We start from the raw sequence: 19,215 nt of genomic DNA, 5'->3' as shown, positions 1-19,215 counted from the left end.
ATGCTTGATCTTTGTAATCCCCAGTAGATACCTGCATCACTTTTTGTGACTATGCGCCTTGAGTCTCATTTCCCCTGTCTGTGAAATGAGTGTAATTAATCTCACTGAGCTTTTATGAAGATCATTTGAGATCCAGTACAAAGCGTAAAGGAGGAGTTGTGAACTAATACTTGTTGAATGTCTACTGTGCACCATGAAATAGGCTGGTTCTTGGCTCTAAGAATCTTAGAAGCTAGAAGAGAAATTCACAGATAATTTTCATTTTGAAGGATATAAATAAGACCACATGCACATAGACCTTTGTACAAGTAGTTTAAGATCATTCAATATTTGAATACTCACTGTTCCAGGCATAATGATCCAACATGGGGTGGGGGCAGGGGATGAGGAAGGGGATTAAGGGAAGACCTATCTGAAGAAGTGTTCTTTAAGCCAAAACCTGACAGATGAGTAGGAGTTAGGTGAGGAATGGGGAGAACATTTTAGGCAAAGAAATGACATACGAAATCCAGGAAGTGTGAAAGAACTTGATGTGTTCAAGAAGTAGGAAGTGTGAAAAGGAAGTGTGTGGTCAGAGTAGAGTAAATGAGGGATATGTGGGTGATGAAGTTGGAAAAGCGGGAAGGGGACAGGTAATGCAGGGGCCTTGTTAGCCGTGTTACAGTTTTTGAACGATGTTGGTATAAAATGAAGCCATTAGAAAGTTCTAAGCCAAAGGGTCTCACAATCCGACCTGTACATTTTTTAAAGATGGGGTTTCAGGGCTCAAGCGAGGAAGAGCAGTTGGGCTAGTCAGTGTGGATGAGAGACGTGGGTGGCTCGGACCAGGGTGATGGCAGTGCAGATGGAACCACATGGATGGATTGGAGCAGCACTGTGGGCGTAGAGCTTGCTGGGCCTGGCGAGAGATGGAAGGGCTGTGGCAAATCGTGGAGAGTGCCCTGCCAAGGATGACTCTTCAGTTTCTGTGTAACTGGAGAGCACTGGAAAAGGCATTTTGGGGGGAGTGGTAGAAAAACCAAGAATCAGCTTTGAACATGTTAAATTTGAGGTGTCAGTGATACCCTGAAATTGGGATCTTGAGTTCCAAGTTTCACTTTCGTCTGAAGCTCCTAACGGGTCTTTCTGAGCTGCAGTTAACATTTGGGCGTCACCGGCAGGTTAACTGCATTGGAGTGTGGGAATGGATGATTCCTGTTAAGGAAAGCATGGAGAGTGGGGAGGGAACCCCTGCCTCACTTCTGGGAAGCTCACCCTCATCTCTCAGGTGTCACGTACTCTCTTGGAAGCCAGGTAGGAGGAAACCCTGACCTGAATGGGATGCCAAGTAAGGGAGGAATTGTAGAATCACAGCAGTTGGCTAAAAAAGAAAGGGGGGGATACTGAAGATATTGAGTAAAAGGTTATGAGTGAGGTAGAGTCCTGAGGGGGATGGAGGGAGGGAAGGCTCTGGCCCTGAGTCCTCTGAGGCCAAAGGGTTCAAATTCACAAAATTTGAAGGGGTGGGGTCCCAGGGAGGTGAGATAATTTACTACACACACACACACACACACACACACACACACACACACACACACACACACACAGCCTCATACACTCCTGGTGAGAGAGAGAGAGACACCCACCCACCCACACCCCTAGTGGTTCATGGAGGTCATCTAGGAGAAATGTATGGTTCCCATAACATTCATTGCTATTTCTTTCAGGATACTGGGTACAGTGGAGGGGCTCAGTAAGTATTTGTTGAACGAATAAACATGCTCAGGAAATGGGCTGTAGATTTTGCAGGGGTATCCATGTTAGAGGATGTGGAGAGGATAAAACAGGAAAAGTCAGAAGCCAGTAGGCTTGACTCCTTGGAACCCTCCACTTTGGTCTTTCCTTCTTTCATGTAGCAATAATAACTCGTTCAAAATCACTTGTCCTTTTGTCTTTTTTTTCTGCCTCTCCTATTGGACCATAGCATCTTTGAAGGGAACATCTGTCATATAAAAATCTGTGTTTTCAGGATCTAACCCAGGGATGGTACATAGTAAGTGCTCAGCAAATAGTTGTGCAGTGAATGCAAGAGGGTGCACTCCAGCGGGTGCTTGAATAAATTCAGAGGGGGAGGGAAGGAGTGCTCTCCAGATGGAGGCAGAGACTAGAAGCTAAACCGTAGGGGTTGAACTAGTTGCGTGTGTGGGAGGCAGTAACGAAGTTGCCTGATTTGGTATTCTCATCTGTGATGGGGGAATTACTAACTTGCTCAAGGTCAGACAACTTGGAAGTGATGGTTTCTGGGTTTGTACTGAAGTTTTTGACTTGAGAGCTCAGGGTGCCCTCCACGCCATGCTCCCTTCTCCCCAGAGGATTTCCCATAGTTATCACACCACCTCTAAACTTGCTGCTGCCTTGTTTCTTCCTGCTTAGGTCAGATGAAATATCATCTGTCGTGGACACCTTCTTTGTCGGACTTGTTTGGAGTTAAATTTTTCCCCTCTCTCCTAGCTCTCCACTGTGGCTTGAATCCACGGGGTATTGATCACTCTGCCCGGGCCGAAGGCATTAAACTGCAGATTGAAGGGGAAGGTGTTGAATCTCAATCCATTAAAAACAAAAATTTTCAGAAGGTGCTTGACCAAAAAGGAACCCCCAAGCGACTGCCAGCAGAAGCTGAGACGGCTAAGGTAGGTCATAATCCACCAAATTATGGAGATTCGAAAGTTACAGCTTCGATATTTTGTGGTCCAGCCACAGAGAACTTGAGGGTGCTTTTTCACTGCTCACTGTTGTATCTTCAGTTAAACGAACACTGACTGCTTCTTGGTTCTAGGCAATAATAAACCAAAATGTTGACTGCATCCCCTTTGGAGTGCAACTAAAACACATTTGGGGGCCATGTCACGTCATGAGGCCGAGCATGGTATAGAATGGGCTATCAAGAAGCATGTGTTGGACTTAAAGGTGAAAGATTTGTTTGCCGGTCTCAGATTTATCATTTTATGACATTAGGCATATCATGTGACTATCCAGGCCTCAGATTCTTCTTATGTACAGGTCATAAAAACTCCCTCCACCATTGGGTTGAACAGATGAAATAATACCATACATTGGAAGGATTTTGTAAAAAGGCCCAGTGCCGCACGTGTGTGAGGGATTTTGTTGACACACACTGTTAATCACTGGTGTTTTTATTAAATATATGCATGTATTCCAGGTACTGTTTCCCAGACTCTTGATGTACGGCCTAGTGTGTCTCTGTAACAATTCTGTGAGGTAGACAATCATAAACAGGACTCTAATCAATGAAAGAGATAACCATTTCTATTTTGTTTTCAGATACTTAGTTCTTCTTAGATGTAGGCACATAACACACCAGTAAGCTGGGACAGGGCGGGTAGATGATTCTTTAGTAAGGACCACCTGTTCTAAAGGTTTCTCACAATGGAACTAGCAGTAGATGGATTTTTATCTGAAATCAGTGAAGATGCTCATGTTTGGGGCACAGTTGAAGATGTTCATATTAGTTTGCCCCTTGGAAATTAAAGAAACTTGTCTTCATGTGGTATTTGGTTTCTCCCTTGTGCATTCTCTACAAAGGAATTTCCTGTCAGATGTTTGTGTGAATGAATCTGTGCATACCTTGGAAAGCAAAGGTTACAATCACCCAAGAAAAACTTGAAGTAGAAAGGTCATTTTGCTGTCCTACAATAACCAACTCCCTCCCCACTCCAAACGTCTTCCAAAATGAAATGTGAATTTCTCTGCTTTATCCACAATTTTGAATAATTACTGTTGTTGCTTCCCTTCTTGAGTGTGGATAATTAAAACTGATGACCTGAAGTGCATGCTTGTGTGTGTTGTAGAGCATGGGAGATGATTTAGCCAGGATATTGCACATATTTTGCACTAAGTGTTTTAGTGGAGAGAAATTGCATCTCATAGGAAATTGGTTGATGTTGAATTTGGTTTGTGAACAGAGTTGGAAATAGGTGAGCCCTGTTATATCCTGTTATGTTTAAACCTCCTCAATCTCTGATGCTACACAGGCATCTTGAAAGAGCAAGGGGAAAAAAAAAGTATTAAGGATCTTTAGGAAGATAAATAGCTTGAGTAGGATCTTTTCAAAAGGATGCTTAAAATATTAAAAATTAGAGTGAAAAAGCTGTTATTTGTCTGATTTGAATTCAACTTTAAACATTTCCAGATTATCTCTTATTTGAAAGCAGTTCAGGAATATAAAGTTTTCTTTAAGTCTGACATGATGTGATTACTTGTGAATTATTTGGAATATGTGATACTCTAGTAATTCCTGAATTTCACGTTGGTAGCATTTGCCTTTGCCTCTGGATCACGTTATGGCTGCTTTGTTGAAAACATACTTCATGGAGAATGTAGTAGTCTATAATGAGCCTTTCCTCGGGAAAACCAGATTCGTTTGAATTATCCTGCTCATCTACAGTGAAAGGGGGTTAAGGAGATTGCTTTCACATTGACATCATATTTAGGAGTGAACAGACCAGAAGTTTTAGTAAAGCCTAGACAAAGTATTTGCTTTCCTTCATGGAGGACCTGATGACAGCAGTGGTTGCTGGGGGTGGGGGTGGGGGGGTGCAGAATTCAAAATAAGGACCAGAGTATGATTATTGCAGACCTGCAGTGTTACCTACACCAAACCTGTGCCACGGTGTGAACTTGTTTTGTGCGTGTACACACACAGTTAAATGTTCTTGTTGCCTTGAGAGGGTTATTGGAGTTGTGAGTTTTCTTCTTTTTTCTTAGATAAGTAAGTGAATCTCGGGTAACTTGACCTACTCTAAACTTAAAAAAAAAAAAAATCTCTGGCTAGAAATGTTTGCATTTAAAGCCACTCAGTAGTATAAATTGGTACAGTTTTTCTGGAGGACAGTCTGATAGTAGTTATTAGAATTTTAAATGTGTGTAATTTTCAAGTCAATAATTCCCTTTCTAGAAACTTGTCCTAAGAAATAATCATCCAGATGTGCAAAAATGACTGCAGGACAATTGTCACTCTGGCGTGGTTTGTAATATGAAAATGTTGGAAACAGCCCAAATATCCATTTCTAGGATGCTGGCTAAAGGAACTATGTCATTTCATGCAATGGGACAGAATCCTCCCTTTAAAAGGATAAAGGAGACCTATGTATTTATCTTTGTTTGGGCTCCTATAACAAAATACCACAGACTAGGTGGCTTATAAACAATAGAAATTTATTTCTTTAAAGATTTTATTTATTTGAGAGAAAGAGCAAGAGAACACAAGCAGAGGGGGCAGCAGAGGGGGAGGGATAAGCAGGCTCCTCGCTGAGCAGGGAGTCTAATGCAGGGCTCGATCCCAGGACCCTGGGATCATGACCTGAGCCGAAGGCAGATGCTTAACCAACTGAGCCACCCAGGTCCCCTAAACAATAGAAATTTCTTTCTCACGGTTCTGGAGGCTGAGAAGTTCATGATCAAAGTGCCACCAGATTCGGTGTCTGATGAGGGCCCACCTCCTGTTCATAGATGGCCATCATGTCACTGTGTTACATGGTGGAAAGGAACAAGGGTGCTCTTTGGAGCCTCCTTCAGAGCACTAATTCCATTCATGAGAGCTCCACCCTCATGACCTAAGCACCCACGAAAGGCTCCACCTCCTTATACCATCGAATTGAGGGCAACTATGAATTTTAACAGAACATAGACATTCAATCTATATCAGTATTTATGTGGGAACATTAGTGTGATAATATTTTGAAGCGAGGGATGGGGGGAGACGGCACAGTGTATATAGCATGTTCCCATTTATGTAAAAAGGTCTTTTTCTGTAAAAAGCATCACTGAGTCTGGAAAAGTTTATTCCACAATTCGAACCACAGTTTATATCCAGAGTTGAGATTATGGGGAAAATATTCTCTTCATTTCTGTTTTGAGGTTTGTGTTTGTTTTTGTTTTAAGATATGCACGTTTTTAAGTGTATTGACTTCAAATCCTTTTTCAGATTGCTCTATTAACTTGAGTAGCTCAACTCTGACTTTTTCTGTTTGAGTTGATATTCTGCCTTTTAAGGTGCTGTATTTCCTCCCAGGCCTCCCCATTGTTGCTAGTAAGTTCTTTGCTAAGGCAGTGAGTTCTCTTGGAGACTTCTTGCCTTCACGTGCCTTCAGTTGTGGAGACCATTTTGTGAGGTGCTTTTGTGTTTGCCTCCTCTTGAACTTTCTGAGATGTCACAGCTCTGGCCAAGTGTTATGTTAGAGTTCAGTTTGACTTTCTACCCCTTGGCTACGGATGATGCACATCAAGTGCCCCCCACCCCATCCCATATGCACTTTCCTGCTTGCAGGCTTCACACAAAGAACCTGGTTTCAGTTCCCCATCATGCCTGTGGCCTCGCCACTTGGAGTCCAGCCGTGTTGGGTTTTGAAACCAATCCCGCCCCACATCACCTGTCCCAGATCCCCAGCAGGTGTAGTGAGCTTCATGCCCCCTCACTGCTGTGGTTTTCTGACACCTAAAGATTTCTCCTCCATGATTTCAAGCTTTGCTTTATATCAACTTAAAAATGTACTTTCTAGTACCTTCAAGTTTCTAGAGCCTGAGGAAGGGGGGATTGTAGCATGAGCTTTTAATATACCATCTTGACTCTGAAATTTGTATTGCTTTCATAATCTAAAAATATATATCTCTTTCCTCTCTTTCTCTCTCTCATCTTTATTCTTGGAAAAATTATCTTTTTTACTTCTCTTAGAATGTGATTTTAGAGCCTTTGGCTCTAATCCTCAAAAGACTAGAACTCTAGTTCCAGAAAGAGGGGGGTCTGTGCCAGGAGATGCCATAGCTCTTACAGAACAAAGGGAAACCAGTGGAGAGCCAAGCTCACTTTTAATTAAGCCTCATGATTGGGCAGCATTGAGTCTAGCTGGAAAAAAAAATGGAGCCAACTGAAATGTGGATCTGCAAAAGATATTTACCAATGCAAATTCTAAATGCTTCTGAGCACTTGGGACTCAGGAGAGATTATATATGCAGAACCACACAAGTTGAAGATGCAAAAAAAAACCAAACAAAGAAAACCCCTGTGTTAACTGTTAACTTAGTTTTACAGTTGGATACAGGGCAAGAGCTAAGAAGTATAGCGTTTTCATCTCCTAGGGAGGTGCAGAAATTATAAAGGTACACAGCTTCTTTTGTCCCCTCCCCCATAGAGGGGCATGTATAGCTGCCACAGATGAGAGCCAAGGTGGTCTTAACACAGAGAAGGCACAGCCTCTGTTTCCCATTGATTTATTTTTATTTTTATTCTTTTTACCATTCTAGTCTTGGAGGCCCAAGGCCAACTCCTAGTCCTGCAGACCATGTATAGTTCCACATAGCAGTTTACAAGGAAATAGTCCTGTGAGAGGCTGAGGTCGTCCTTCCTGGACAGGCCCAGGGCCAAGGTTTATTAAGCCTTTTCTCACAAGCCGTAGAGACGGGGCAGCCAGAGAGTATGCACCAGGAGAGTAGAACTGGACCTGGGTTGGGAAATACAGGTAAAAGTCAAATATGCAGCCATAAGAATGGAAGCAAAGAAGTTGAACCTGGAGCCAGGGTTTCGCAGCAGACGTCCTTAGGTGTGCTCAGCATCAGTCCCCTTGGAATCAAGACTCATGTTTTGGAAACAGGTTAGAACAGTATGTTAGAGCCAAGTTTATGGGATATGAATGCTGCAATGAAGAGCAAGGATCTATTTTCTCCCTGCACTGTCCAATATGGTAGCCACTAGGCATATGTAGCTATTTAAATTTATTAAAATTAAATACAGTAGATTCATCTCCCTGGTCCTACCAGCCACATTTCAAGTGGTCGGTTGCCACATGTGTCTAGGGGCTACTGTTTTGGATGGCACAGACCTAGAACATCACAAAGTTCTGTCAGCAGTGCTCTGATCTATAGAAAGCTACTGAAGTTCTCTGGGTTATAGGAGTAAGATGAAAAAGTAGTACTAACATTCTCTCTGACTCTTGTCCTTGGGCCTTGCCTCCAAGGTGCATTAGTCATAAAAAATGTTGAAATAGGGGTCTCTTTTGAGAATGATCCCAAATGCTCTGATGGTTGGGATTTCAGTTTCCGTGGCAACTCTGGCTGTGGAATGCATCAACCTATCAGCAGGTAGTATCCTGGCCATTTCCCATTGGAATTCTAGTATGTATGCCCACCGGTGGCCTAAACACAGTGTAGGGAAATGAAAAACTTTTGCTTTCTAGAGTTGATTTTCTAGGTGCTCATGAGGAAACGCTCCCTTTGTGTTCTTATGCCTATAAAATAAGGGTTTCCTACAGTAAATTCTTATTTATTTATTTTTGGCCAACAATGGTAATTCACTAGAGCCTGTAAAGTGGTAAGTCAGAGTGATAATCAGGAGTCTTGGTGGCTTTTTGAAGATGGCTTTTTGAGTGTCCCTCATATATGTGTGACTGCTCAGTAGTGTGTGTGTAGCTTGATATGGGGCTTGATCTCAAAACCGTTTGATTATGACCTGAGCTGAAATCAAGAATCGAGCACTTAACTGAGTGAGCCACCCAGTTAAAAATACCCACCTGTATTTTTTTTTAATGTGTATCCCCATTTTGTAGCTAAGAAAACAAAGTGTTCAAATGACTTGCCAAAACTTAGTTTCTGGCTAACAACTAGAGGAAGTTAGCATTCAAATATAAGTCGAATGCCTCCAAACCCAGGGTTTTTTTTATTCCCTTGACACTAAATGTACAAATGATTTATTTATTTGAAAAGAAAATAGAATCTGTTATACTGAGAATCTGGCCAACTAAGCAGAAGAAGAGGTTAAAAAACACTGCATGTCATCTGTATTCCTCAGAGAAATACTGAAAATCTTGATCTCTGTTTATATAAGGGAGAAGCAATGCCAGCATCTAAAACAGTGAATAATTGCCTGCCTTTGGCTTTGGGATGCATTATGTGAATCTTTGGCAGCAGATAGCCTTTTCTCATTAGGCTAATATTAGATTTAGTTTGTATTTCTTTGGCACAGAGTTAAAGGAGCTGGCCTGGAACTTGGTGCTGGAGGCAGGAGGAGGAGAAAGCCTGGTGCTTTGGATAAGCCACAGGCGGATAAATGAGAGTTGACTGGAGGTGGCTGGTGGACATTTGTAACTATGAGCAGGAAGCATTCATCTGGGATTACAACAGAAAACTAAAAGAATTTTGACTTGGGTTAAAAGGCGAAGGGTGGATTGTACTTAAACCTTGATCAAATTACATTGCTCAGCTGCCTCTCAGAAGGTCTGTGGCAATTTGGGGATAGAATGATCTAATTCTTGGCTATCTGTATTTCTTGGCTCGGGGAGCAAGCATGTCTCCAAAAGAAGCTGCCAATCCAATATAATGTCACCAGTGATATGAAGGAAAATAATGCATGGGAAACATAATGAGCACACACTTTAAGAATTGTCAGAAGGGTCAGAACAAGAGAGACAAGCCAGAATGACTTCATGTTGTGTGAGTTCCAGGGCCCCAACACATACATACTGGGCACTTGGAAAGATCTCAGGAAAAGCTACAGCAAACCCATATTTGAAGAGGTAAGCATTCATTACTGAAGTGTTGAGATCTGAAAAGTGGAATAAGTAGGATGTATTTGAGCCATAGATTCATGGTATGCTCAACAAAGAAGGAACCTTAGGGAGCATCTGCCCACCTAATTTATAGGTAAGGGAACTGAGACGATGGGTTCTCCAAGATTTTGATGCCAGTATGGCCCAGTCTAGCCTGAAACATAGTTCTAATCCATGGCCAGTGCTTTTCACTCTGTTATGCTGACAGATTTATATGACACAAGTTCTTAGACCCATTTGGTTCATGGTACTTTTCTGGGGTATTAAGACTATAGTGTGTGCCATTTTAAGCTGCAGAATGAAAGTTGATGTTCGGGGGAGATGGAGCTCCTAACAGCAGGTGGATCAGAACCGAGTTACAGTTTCATTGACAGTTTTGACACAGCAAAGACAGGCCTCTGAAGGAGAGGGCTTTTGAGTTCTAGGGAGGGCTTGTCTGGAAGCACTCTGCCCGAATGCTTTTCCTTTCCATTCTGAAGCTCTGAAGATCAATATCCAACCATGGAAGCAGTTAGAGTCCTTAACATTCAGAATTGAGACACTTCAGAATACTATGCATCTACATAAAGGCAAATGTACATCTTGTACCTGAGGAAGAGACAAACATACGTAGGATTTAGGACCGCAGTGAGCCTATTCTGTAGTTGTGATGAAGATGCCTAGTCCTTGATGAGTGAGATTGGAAAAGCCTAGAAGTATCTAAGAGCCCTGGTTAACCCAGCTGAGTAAAGAACTCAAGAAACAGGTAAAGCAGAGCCACACATTCAAATGTGAGAAAGAGTAAGATGAACATCAGAAGGTAGTAGAAAAAAGCAGGGTTTGGCCTTTGCCTACACCCATAGCTAGAGAGCTGATGCTAGTTCCTAGGGAGGGGCATTTTAGATTAACAAACACACATCTTCTCTGAGCACATACAGTTTTACCCTCTCTCTCCCTGCACATACACATGCTAAAATACCTTCTTTATAAAATGCATGTTTAGCGGGGCACCTGGGTGGCTCAGTCCGTTAAGCATCTGCTTTTGGCTCAGGGTCCTGGGATCGAGCCTTTGTGTTGGGCTCCCTTCTCCGTGGTGATACTCCCTCTCCTCCCCACTTGTGTGCGTGTGTGCGCATTCTCTCTCCCTCTCTCTCTCTCTCTTTCTCTTTCTCTCTCTCCCTCATAAAATCTTTAAAAAAATGCATGTTTAGGAAGATTTTCAAATAAATATCTGCTTTCCTTGATAGGTCAACAGCAACTACAGTGCAGGCTATGAACACTTGAACTTAGGTGACCATATAGAACAGGGGTTTGCAAACTTCATTATAAAGAGCCAGATGGTAAATGGCTCTGCATGGGGCTCTCCATGTGACTTTGAGGAAGTGGGTGCATTTCACTGAGATAAGTGGTGGACCTATGGCTTAGATGCACATCTGCTTGTCCTCACTGCTCCATATCACCTTGCCTGTGCCTCAGCAGATGGGAGGCACTAGACAGCTCAGCTTCTGATGCTGCACACCCAATATTTTAGAGAACTGTGGGGAGAGGGGTGGGAGGTAAAAGGGAACTTCAAATCATTTTAAAGAAACTTTCTCTTCTCTGTAAACATATGAATGAGCACAGCTTATGTTCTGTTTGGATGTAAACTGTCAAAAGTTTATAGTTGGAAAGGAAAAAAAATTATAAGTAATCATTTAAAACTGCCATGATATTACTCATACATTGAGAAAGATTTTGTAATAATTGGAAAAATGGAGTATTCCATTATGTAAAAGAAACAAATTGCAAATGGCATAGACACTTCCCTTGTATAGAGACAAATGAACATGATATGCCAATGAGTATTCTACCTGCCCCAACTACCTACTCTGAAATCCATGCATGTCACATCTCCACTGCCATCACATGGATCCACCTCGCCATCTCTTCTCCCGTGGACTACATCAGTAGCCTCTTAACTGGCTTCCATTTCACTCTTATCCTCCAGCGATCATTCTCCACACAGCAGCATTGAATCAGAGGAAGCCATTCGCCTGCTCAGCATGCTTAATAGTTTTCGTAACACTTAACAAATGTAGATTTTTTACTTTATCATGAATGATGAGACCCTAAGACATTTGGGCCATGCTTCCCTTCTCAACTTCACTACATAGCAGGGTCCCTTCTGGTTGTCTGAGCTCCAGACATACTTGTCTTTGTTTCTTGAATATACCAAGGTCATTCTGTCTGGAGAGCATTGGTAGTTGCCATCCCTTCTGCGTGTTTTTCCCCTTGATCATTGCACAGCTGATTCCTTTCATTTAGGTCCTAGCTCAAATGGCCTCTCTAGAGAAGCCTGACCACCCTAACTGAATTAGTCCCCCAGGCATGTTCTGACATCACGGTTTGTCCTTCATAGAGCTTCTTCCTGTCTGAAATCTGTTTATTTTCTGTGTCTCCAGTAAAATTGAAACTCCTTGAGAGCAGTGATCTGGTCTGTCTTGTTCACTGCTATAACATCATTACCCGCTACAGTGTCCAGCACATAATAAAGAATATCTTTGATGAATGAATCAGTTGATGTGCGACAGCTTAGTCTTCCTGTCTTTTTGCCCTGTAGTTTTGTTATCTTTAGCTTCTCTACAAGTGAGTGGAAAGATAAATCTTTCTTCCTGAATGGTGGACCATGCCAGGAGAATACTTTTCTGAATGGTGAGTGCAAGTGAGATATCCTACACAGGGCGAGCAAAGAATACTTCCATAGCCAATCTACTATCCTTCATCCTCACAAAGTCTAGATTGTTCCTATGCCAGGGCAAATAGCTGTTTTGCAGTCTAAGAGGCAAGCATCCAAACTTAAAGACTCTCCGACCTCTGTGGCGGGACCCAGTGATCTCTGCTACCTCCAGGGTTGGCCAAGATTTCAGATGACAAGGTTCCTTCACCCCCACCCATAGCTCTCTGCAGGGTCCTCAATGTAAGCATCGTCTGACTCCCCTGATTGCTACCCTATTTTCTTGAAGTCAAACTTGAAGGAAATGGAAAACAACAGCTTCTTAAATGATTAAGAACTAATGACTTGAAAATCAGACCACTAGGTACCAATCCATACCTAAAACATTATTTCCAGTTCTTTATGAATTAGAAATAGCTTTCAAATGTTGCTTTCACAAGTGACCTTAGATATACACTATCCTAGTCGGCTTGGGTTGCTGTAATGAAATACTATCGACCAAGTAGCTTAAACAATAGACATGCCTCTCACAGTTCTGGAGGCTGAGAAGTCCCAAAATCAAGGTGCCAGCTAATTGATTCCTGGTGCGAGCCTTCTACCTGGCTCGCAGATGGATAACCTTCCGGCTGTGGTTTCACATGGTAGGGAGAGAGTGAGCTCTTGTCTTTCTTCCTCTTCCTGAAAGGATATTAATCCTATGGAGCCCCACCCTCATGGTCTCATCTAAAACTATCTCCCAAAGGCCTCCATTACCAAACGCCATCACACTGGAGGTTAGGGCTTCAAGTTATGAATTTGGGAGGGGACACAAACATTTGGTCCATAAAATACCAAATACGTGTTTTGGCCAGAAGCCAAATAGCTGAGTGTTAAATAATGTTTTGGCTCAAGTTGAATATCACCATCGTAGAATGAATGTCTGGCATAAGAATAAACCTGAAATATTAATAAGAATGTCTATTTATTACAACTTAATTAAAATTATCCCAAGCAGATTTTGTTTAAAGTTGGCATTGTAATGCAGTGGTAATAATTTCTCTGAGCTGTCAGCTCTTGTGGTTTTACATTGCACGTCTATAATACTGAAAATATGCTCTCTTTCAGCTGAGGTCAGTAAAGGAGCAACCTACATTTTTGTCCAGCTCTGTCACTACAGGGTCGTGCTCAGGGTGATATACCCACCCCTACCTCCCTCCTGCCCCGAAGTCATTAAGTTTTTCTCCTTCTCCAACAATAACTACTAAAGACTTCTAATCTTGGGCTTGCCATCTTGGTTGAAAGTCATGAGGTAACTTCACTGAAACAATCCCATAAACTAAAGCTTTTAGTTTTTTAGTACTTGAAAAAGATGCTTTTAAAAAAATTCTCAAAATGAAGCTTCATTTTGTTATCTCTCGTGGTTTTCTTTTTTAAAGCAGTGTTTTCACAATATTCATTGTAAAACATTCTCAACTCAGCAGTCAGATCCTGTTGTTCATCTAATGGCCCCCAGTTTTCCTCAAAAGCCAATGTCCTTTAGACACCCTACAGGGCCCTACGTGATCTGTCTTGTGGCAAGTCACTCGTGTCATCTGCTACTACACTCTTCCTTGCTTCGGCTGCTTCTGGATGAAGCCAGGCATCTTCCCACCTCAGAGCCTGGTACTGGCTGTCCTCTTTGCCTGCAATTCCTTTTCCTCAGGATGCACAGGCTATGCTTCTTCATCCCCTTTCAGTCTTGGCTGCTTAACCTTCTCAGTGAAGTTGACATGGGCTCTTCTATTTAAATAATGACCTTTTTCCCAGTGCTCCTGACCCCCTCCCCAGCTCCAATGTACTCATCACTTGCTAAAACGGTATATCGCTTCCGTATTATGAGCATGATTATCTCACACCTTCATCCACCAGACTGTAAACTCTGTGAGGGCAGGGACCAGTTTTGTTCAGTGATAGATCCCTATTACTCATAACCATGCCTGGTATATGTCCAAGGCGTACAGCTGCTTTTTTGTTTACATGGATTTTTGTAATCAGTATACATTTATCACTAGGCTGATAAACTTTTTATCTTGTATGAAGCATACCAGGAGAATCTAACTCTAAGTTACATGCCTTGTTTTACTGGAAAGGGAATTTTCGTATAGCAACAGTAAACCTGAAGGACACCCCATTTGTTAAGATTTTATTTATTTGATAGAGCGCACAAGCAGGGGCAGCGGCAGGCAGAGGGGGAAGCAGGCTCCCTGCTTGATCCCAGGACCCTGGGATCATGACCTGGGCCAAAGGCGGGTGCTTAACAGACTGAGCCAACCCAGGGGTCCCCACCCCTATTTATGTTACCGATGATGCTATGGTGATCAGATATGTAAATAACTTGTATGATCAAATGATCATTAATCGCACACAAGTTTGGGGCTGCCAGAAACATGGTTGAAATGGCATTTGGCTACTTGGTCTGCCAAAAACCAAGGTCAAAACCAAACCCTAATAGCAGATTTTTGGCCAAATGCCACAACCAAAGCCAGACTCTGGCACCTGCTCATTCTTAATATAATTAAGCAGTTTAGCCCCTAATTGTTCACGTGTCTATGTTACATACTGTGTAACCTATTTTTTTGGGGGGGTGGGTTCTGATACTAGCTTTCTCTCATGTCGTATTAAATAGACAAAGAAGGGTTAACCCTACAAAAGCCCAGATAATAGTAACCACTGAGAGGTGGCCAGTACAGGCCAGAACTATAACAAACAGAAGAGAGGAAGACATCAAAACTTGGATTTGTTACCACACAGGCATTTTTATAGAGAATATGACTTCAGTATTTTGATTTATCTTCAAATTACATAGTAAAACTCACAGGCTTTCGGGCCTAGGTCCGATCCCTGCCCTGCTACTTAATAGCTGTACCACCTGGGGCTAACTTCTTGACCTCTTTCTGGCTTCAGTATCTTCATCTGTCCAGCCGGGATAATCCTCGTATTTACCTCAGTATGTGGTTGCTAGAATCACTGCAGTTTATATATGCAGTGCTTAAAACAGCTCCTGGCATATTGTAAGATGATGTAAGTTTGCTACTATTGTTATTAATATCATTATCCTCAAAATATTTTGGACAGATGGATTAGAGAATATACTTTTTTTTCTTTCCCTTTTTTTTTTTTTCTTTTAGCAGTGGATTTCAAATTGGGTGCCTATAGCCATATTGGGTTTATCAACAAGTTTTGTTTGCCCACACAGACTTAAAGTTCACTGATTCAACAGTGGAAAAACCCAGAAATTCTTTATTTAAAAGCTCCAGATTTCCCACTTCTCAAACTTAAACCTGGAAATGATAAGCCTAAATTTATACCAGTTGCAGCTGTCAACGGTTGCCCCTTTTAGTTTGGTTCTGTCCGTGTCTGGCCCTCTTTACTCCATGTGTTTCCAGCTGGGCTTCTATAGGCCATTTAGTTTGTGATCCTTGGTAAACAGGACCCTGACATAGCATAAAAGGTATAGTTAACCTTCTCTTATTCTGTGAGAATGGCTCCCGTATCCTTAAAAAATGTGCATGTCATTCTATATTCAAAGTATCTATTAGACCCCTTTTTTGGTGATACTATATTGAGCAAGACAGAAGTGGAAACTGGATTTCAAACATGTACTGTGATGCAAATACTAATATATATTTGGAAGGAAACCAACTGAGGTCTGAGAAACTGTTAAAAATGTTAAAAATACAGCCATGCCAAAAGAAGCAGGAACACTTCATGGAACTGGGTCAGCTTGTGCAAAGACCCTCAAGTACAGAAGACTATATCCTGCTTAGAAAAGAAGACCAATGTGTCACGTTTACAAATGGCTCAAGAGGATACCGGAGGAGAGATTGTGTGGTTTTGTCTGAATTTTATACTTAGTGCAATGGAAATCATTGAAGGGTTTTAGATAGGGGAGGGACTTACAAAGAGAAGACTCGAGCTGCTCTTCAGAGTTGATTAGAAGCAAGCAAGAGTAGAAATGGGGAGACTGGGAAGTGACTATTGGAGTTTATGGTGTTGCGAGATGGTGGTGTGTTGGTCCAGGGTGGAGTCAGTAGAAACAGGGAGAAGTGGGCAAATTTAAGTTCATTTTGAAGATAGAATTGGTAAGATGTGATTAGGTATAACCCATGAGGCAAAGGGAGGAATCAAGGATGACTCAGATGTTTCTGGTTGGAGCAGCTAACTGGGCATTGGTGTTATTTAATAAGATAGGTAAATTGGGAAGGGAGGAGGGTGTTAAAAGGGGAAGCTTTGCAGGGGAAAATCAGAAGTTTCATTTTGACCATGTTAATTTTAAAATTTGAGTTACATCCAAGAGAAGATATCAAGTAGGTTATTAAACTTGTGAATCTAGGTTTACAAGGGAGGTCTTAGCTAGAGATAGACCAAAGGCCGTATCGTTGTATTGTGTATGAGTAAGAGTATGTGTTGGAACCAAGGGGTTTTCCATTGGTCCTTACCTCTAGGAGGTGGTATGCCTTTGGTTTCTCTGCTTGTCTTGCTGCTGCTTTGATTCTTGTTATTTTTGACGTGTCATCATTGGACTTTGAGCCTAAGAGCTAGACTGTTTAGTTTGGAGGATAATGGTAACAGCATGAAAGCACTTGGGTGGAAATAGCTAATCCTGCCTTGTTCTGTCCAGCCTAATTTTGACTTCTCTCACCCACAGCCATACTTGCCTACTGTTAACAGGTTTACACTTGTAGTGAAGAGGCTAGTGCTTATCATCAGCATTCAGAAAAGGGGAGGAATAGGGTTGTTGGGAATAAGCAGCTGAAACAGGTTTGGGGGAAGAATAGAGTTGTTGGAGATGAGCAGCTGATACAGTTTTTAGGCTTTAAGGCTTATTAAACTTGCATAGGGATGTGAGGGTGTATCTGCTTTTACCAGTGTTTTCATGGGATGACACTTGTGTTCGTTCACCAGTATCTGCTTCTCTCCTCCTCTGCTCATGGAAGTCTGCACTTCCCAGGCTCTTAAACTGACTAGTTCTAGATGGCCTCTTGAGAAAAAGCAAAAAGTACTAACAGCAGCAAAACCCTAGCCAAACTTTCAACTCCCTCTTTCTTTTTGGAGATTATGGTGGCTACATGTTTAGATCGCAGAACACCAAGTCAGAGGAACTTTGATCACCAAGTCATCCCATGGAGGACAGCTACCTGGGAGCTGACTTAGAGCTGACTTTTCACAGAAGCAAGAAATAAACTTGTGTCCTGAGATTTTGAGGGATGTTTGTTATTGCCACATAAGCCTAGCCTAACTAGATCAATCCATGTGACATCTGGAAACAATACAGTGATGCTTGCTCAAAATGTAAGCTACTCACAGGCATCTTGCTGAACCTCAGGCCAAATACAACCCCCAACAAAGATGGGTGTGCTTAACAATTACTTAGAAGTCAGTATCGAGGGTGCCTGGGTGGCTCAGTCGTTAAGCGTCTGCCTTCGGCTCGGGTCATGATCCCAGGGTCCTGGGATCAAGTCCCACATCGGGCTTCCTGCTCGGCAGGAAGCCTGCTTCTCCCTCTCCCACTCACCCTGCTTGTGTTCCTGCTCTCGCTGTCTCTCTCTCTGTCAAATAAATAAATAAAATCTTTAAAAAAAAAAAAAAAAAAGTCAGTATCGATCATAACTTTCTTTTTAACAGATGGAAGATGATCAGTGCTCTTTTTTACTCTCAATTACTGAACTAAAATTACTATTTGAAGATTTTTAAAGCTCTTCTCCTGGGTCCCAGTGGTAGTTACCAGTGTTGAGACCTTCTGTTGCATGTGTATCCCTACTGCCCCATTTTGTGTTTGTGTGTAATTGACAGCAGTTAGTGGCCATGTCCTTCTCATTTTGGTTTCCTTTCATATGGTGTGCTTTCTTCTAGCATGTGCCACTAAGTGCTCAGCATTTGTAACTGGTCTAAACTGTTGGGCTTAAAATTCAGAGGTCAATGTTTTTTTCCTTTTGTCATGGGGGATGGGGTGGAGGGGGAGGGGGAGTTAATCTGCTTAAGCAATCACTCTGTTTTGGAAAAATTGACCTATTTTTCCCTCCTGAATGCAAATCTGCTTTGCACCTTGTACTGTTTACACAGGGACTTCCTGAGACACAAGTGCTTCTCCTTGAATGACCCCTTTCTCTCTTGGGCTTCCATGGCTAATATTTATCGGCAACATCTGGGGTTTAGCGCAACGAAGTTATTTACAGCCGTGCTTATTAGTGCACTTCTGTGAGTCGTGGGAGTTTCTCGCCAGCTCCGCCATTTTGTCGAGAATGGCCCCCCATGGAGCCCCGAGATTAGCCGCTATTTTTCAGGAAGCAGAAGGCTTGTGGCCTTGATGAAAAGTCAGAGGATCCAGGGGAAAGGAATGGTTTTAAATTAGAACGGACATTAGGAATCTTGTAATACCGCCCTCTCACTTTACTGATAAGAAACTTGGGGCGCCTGGGTGGCTCAGTCGTTAATCGTCTGCCTTCAGCTCAGGTCATGATCCCAGGAGGGTCCTGGGATCGAGCCCCGCATCGGGCTCCCTGCTCCCCGGGAAGCCTGCTTCTCCCTCTTCCATTCCCCCTGCTTGTGTTCCCTCTCTTGCTGTGCCTCTCTGTCAAATAAATAAAATCTTAAAAAAAAAAAAGAAAAAAAAGAAACTTGATGGGCAAAGAAGTGAAATGACTTGCAGACACATGCAAGAAATAAGCTAGAGACATGGGAAGGAGTCACTTTTTTTTTTTTTTCCTCTCTCTTCTCATCCTGGCTTTTCTTACTTGGGACTTTATTCAATATTTATCCAGGATGTTTGCAGAGAAGGTTTCTTGGATCATAGGTCATGGCTTCATCATAGATCATCACTCAGAAGAAAAATAAGGAAATTCAGGTTGTATTTGGGTGTCCGTCCCCCCGCCCTCCCAGCATTTTAAGGATTTCTCCCCCTTCCTCCTA

At 42.3% G+C, this 19,215-nt stretch overlaps 1 protein-coding gene across 2 annotated transcripts in view; it reads left to right on the top strand.

The window, feature by feature from the left end:
* Positions 1-19,215, top strand: part of SAMD12 (sterile alpha motif domain containing 12) — a 379,933-nt gene that overhangs the window by 36,790 nt on the left and 323,928 nt on the right. For both annotated transcript variants that reach the window (XM_032415888.1, XM_032415887.1), the window contains exon 2: positions 2,491-2,669. In XM_032415888.1, the coding sequence (XP_032271779.1) occupies positions 2,491-2,669 (179 nt within the window). The remainder of the gene's footprint in view (positions 1-2,490; positions 2,670-19,215) is intronic.

This window comes from Phoca vitulina, unplaced genomic scaffold (genome assembly GCF_004348235.1).
Source record: "Phoca vitulina isolate PV1807 unplaced genomic scaffold, GSC_HSeal_1.0 scaffold18, whole genome shotgun sequence".
Classification (NCBI taxonomy): domain Eukaryota; kingdom Metazoa; phylum Chordata; class Mammalia; order Carnivora; family Phocidae; genus Phoca; species Phoca vitulina.
Note: the sequence above shows the minus strand (reverse complement) of the source record. Positions and strands in the feature narration are given on the sequence as shown.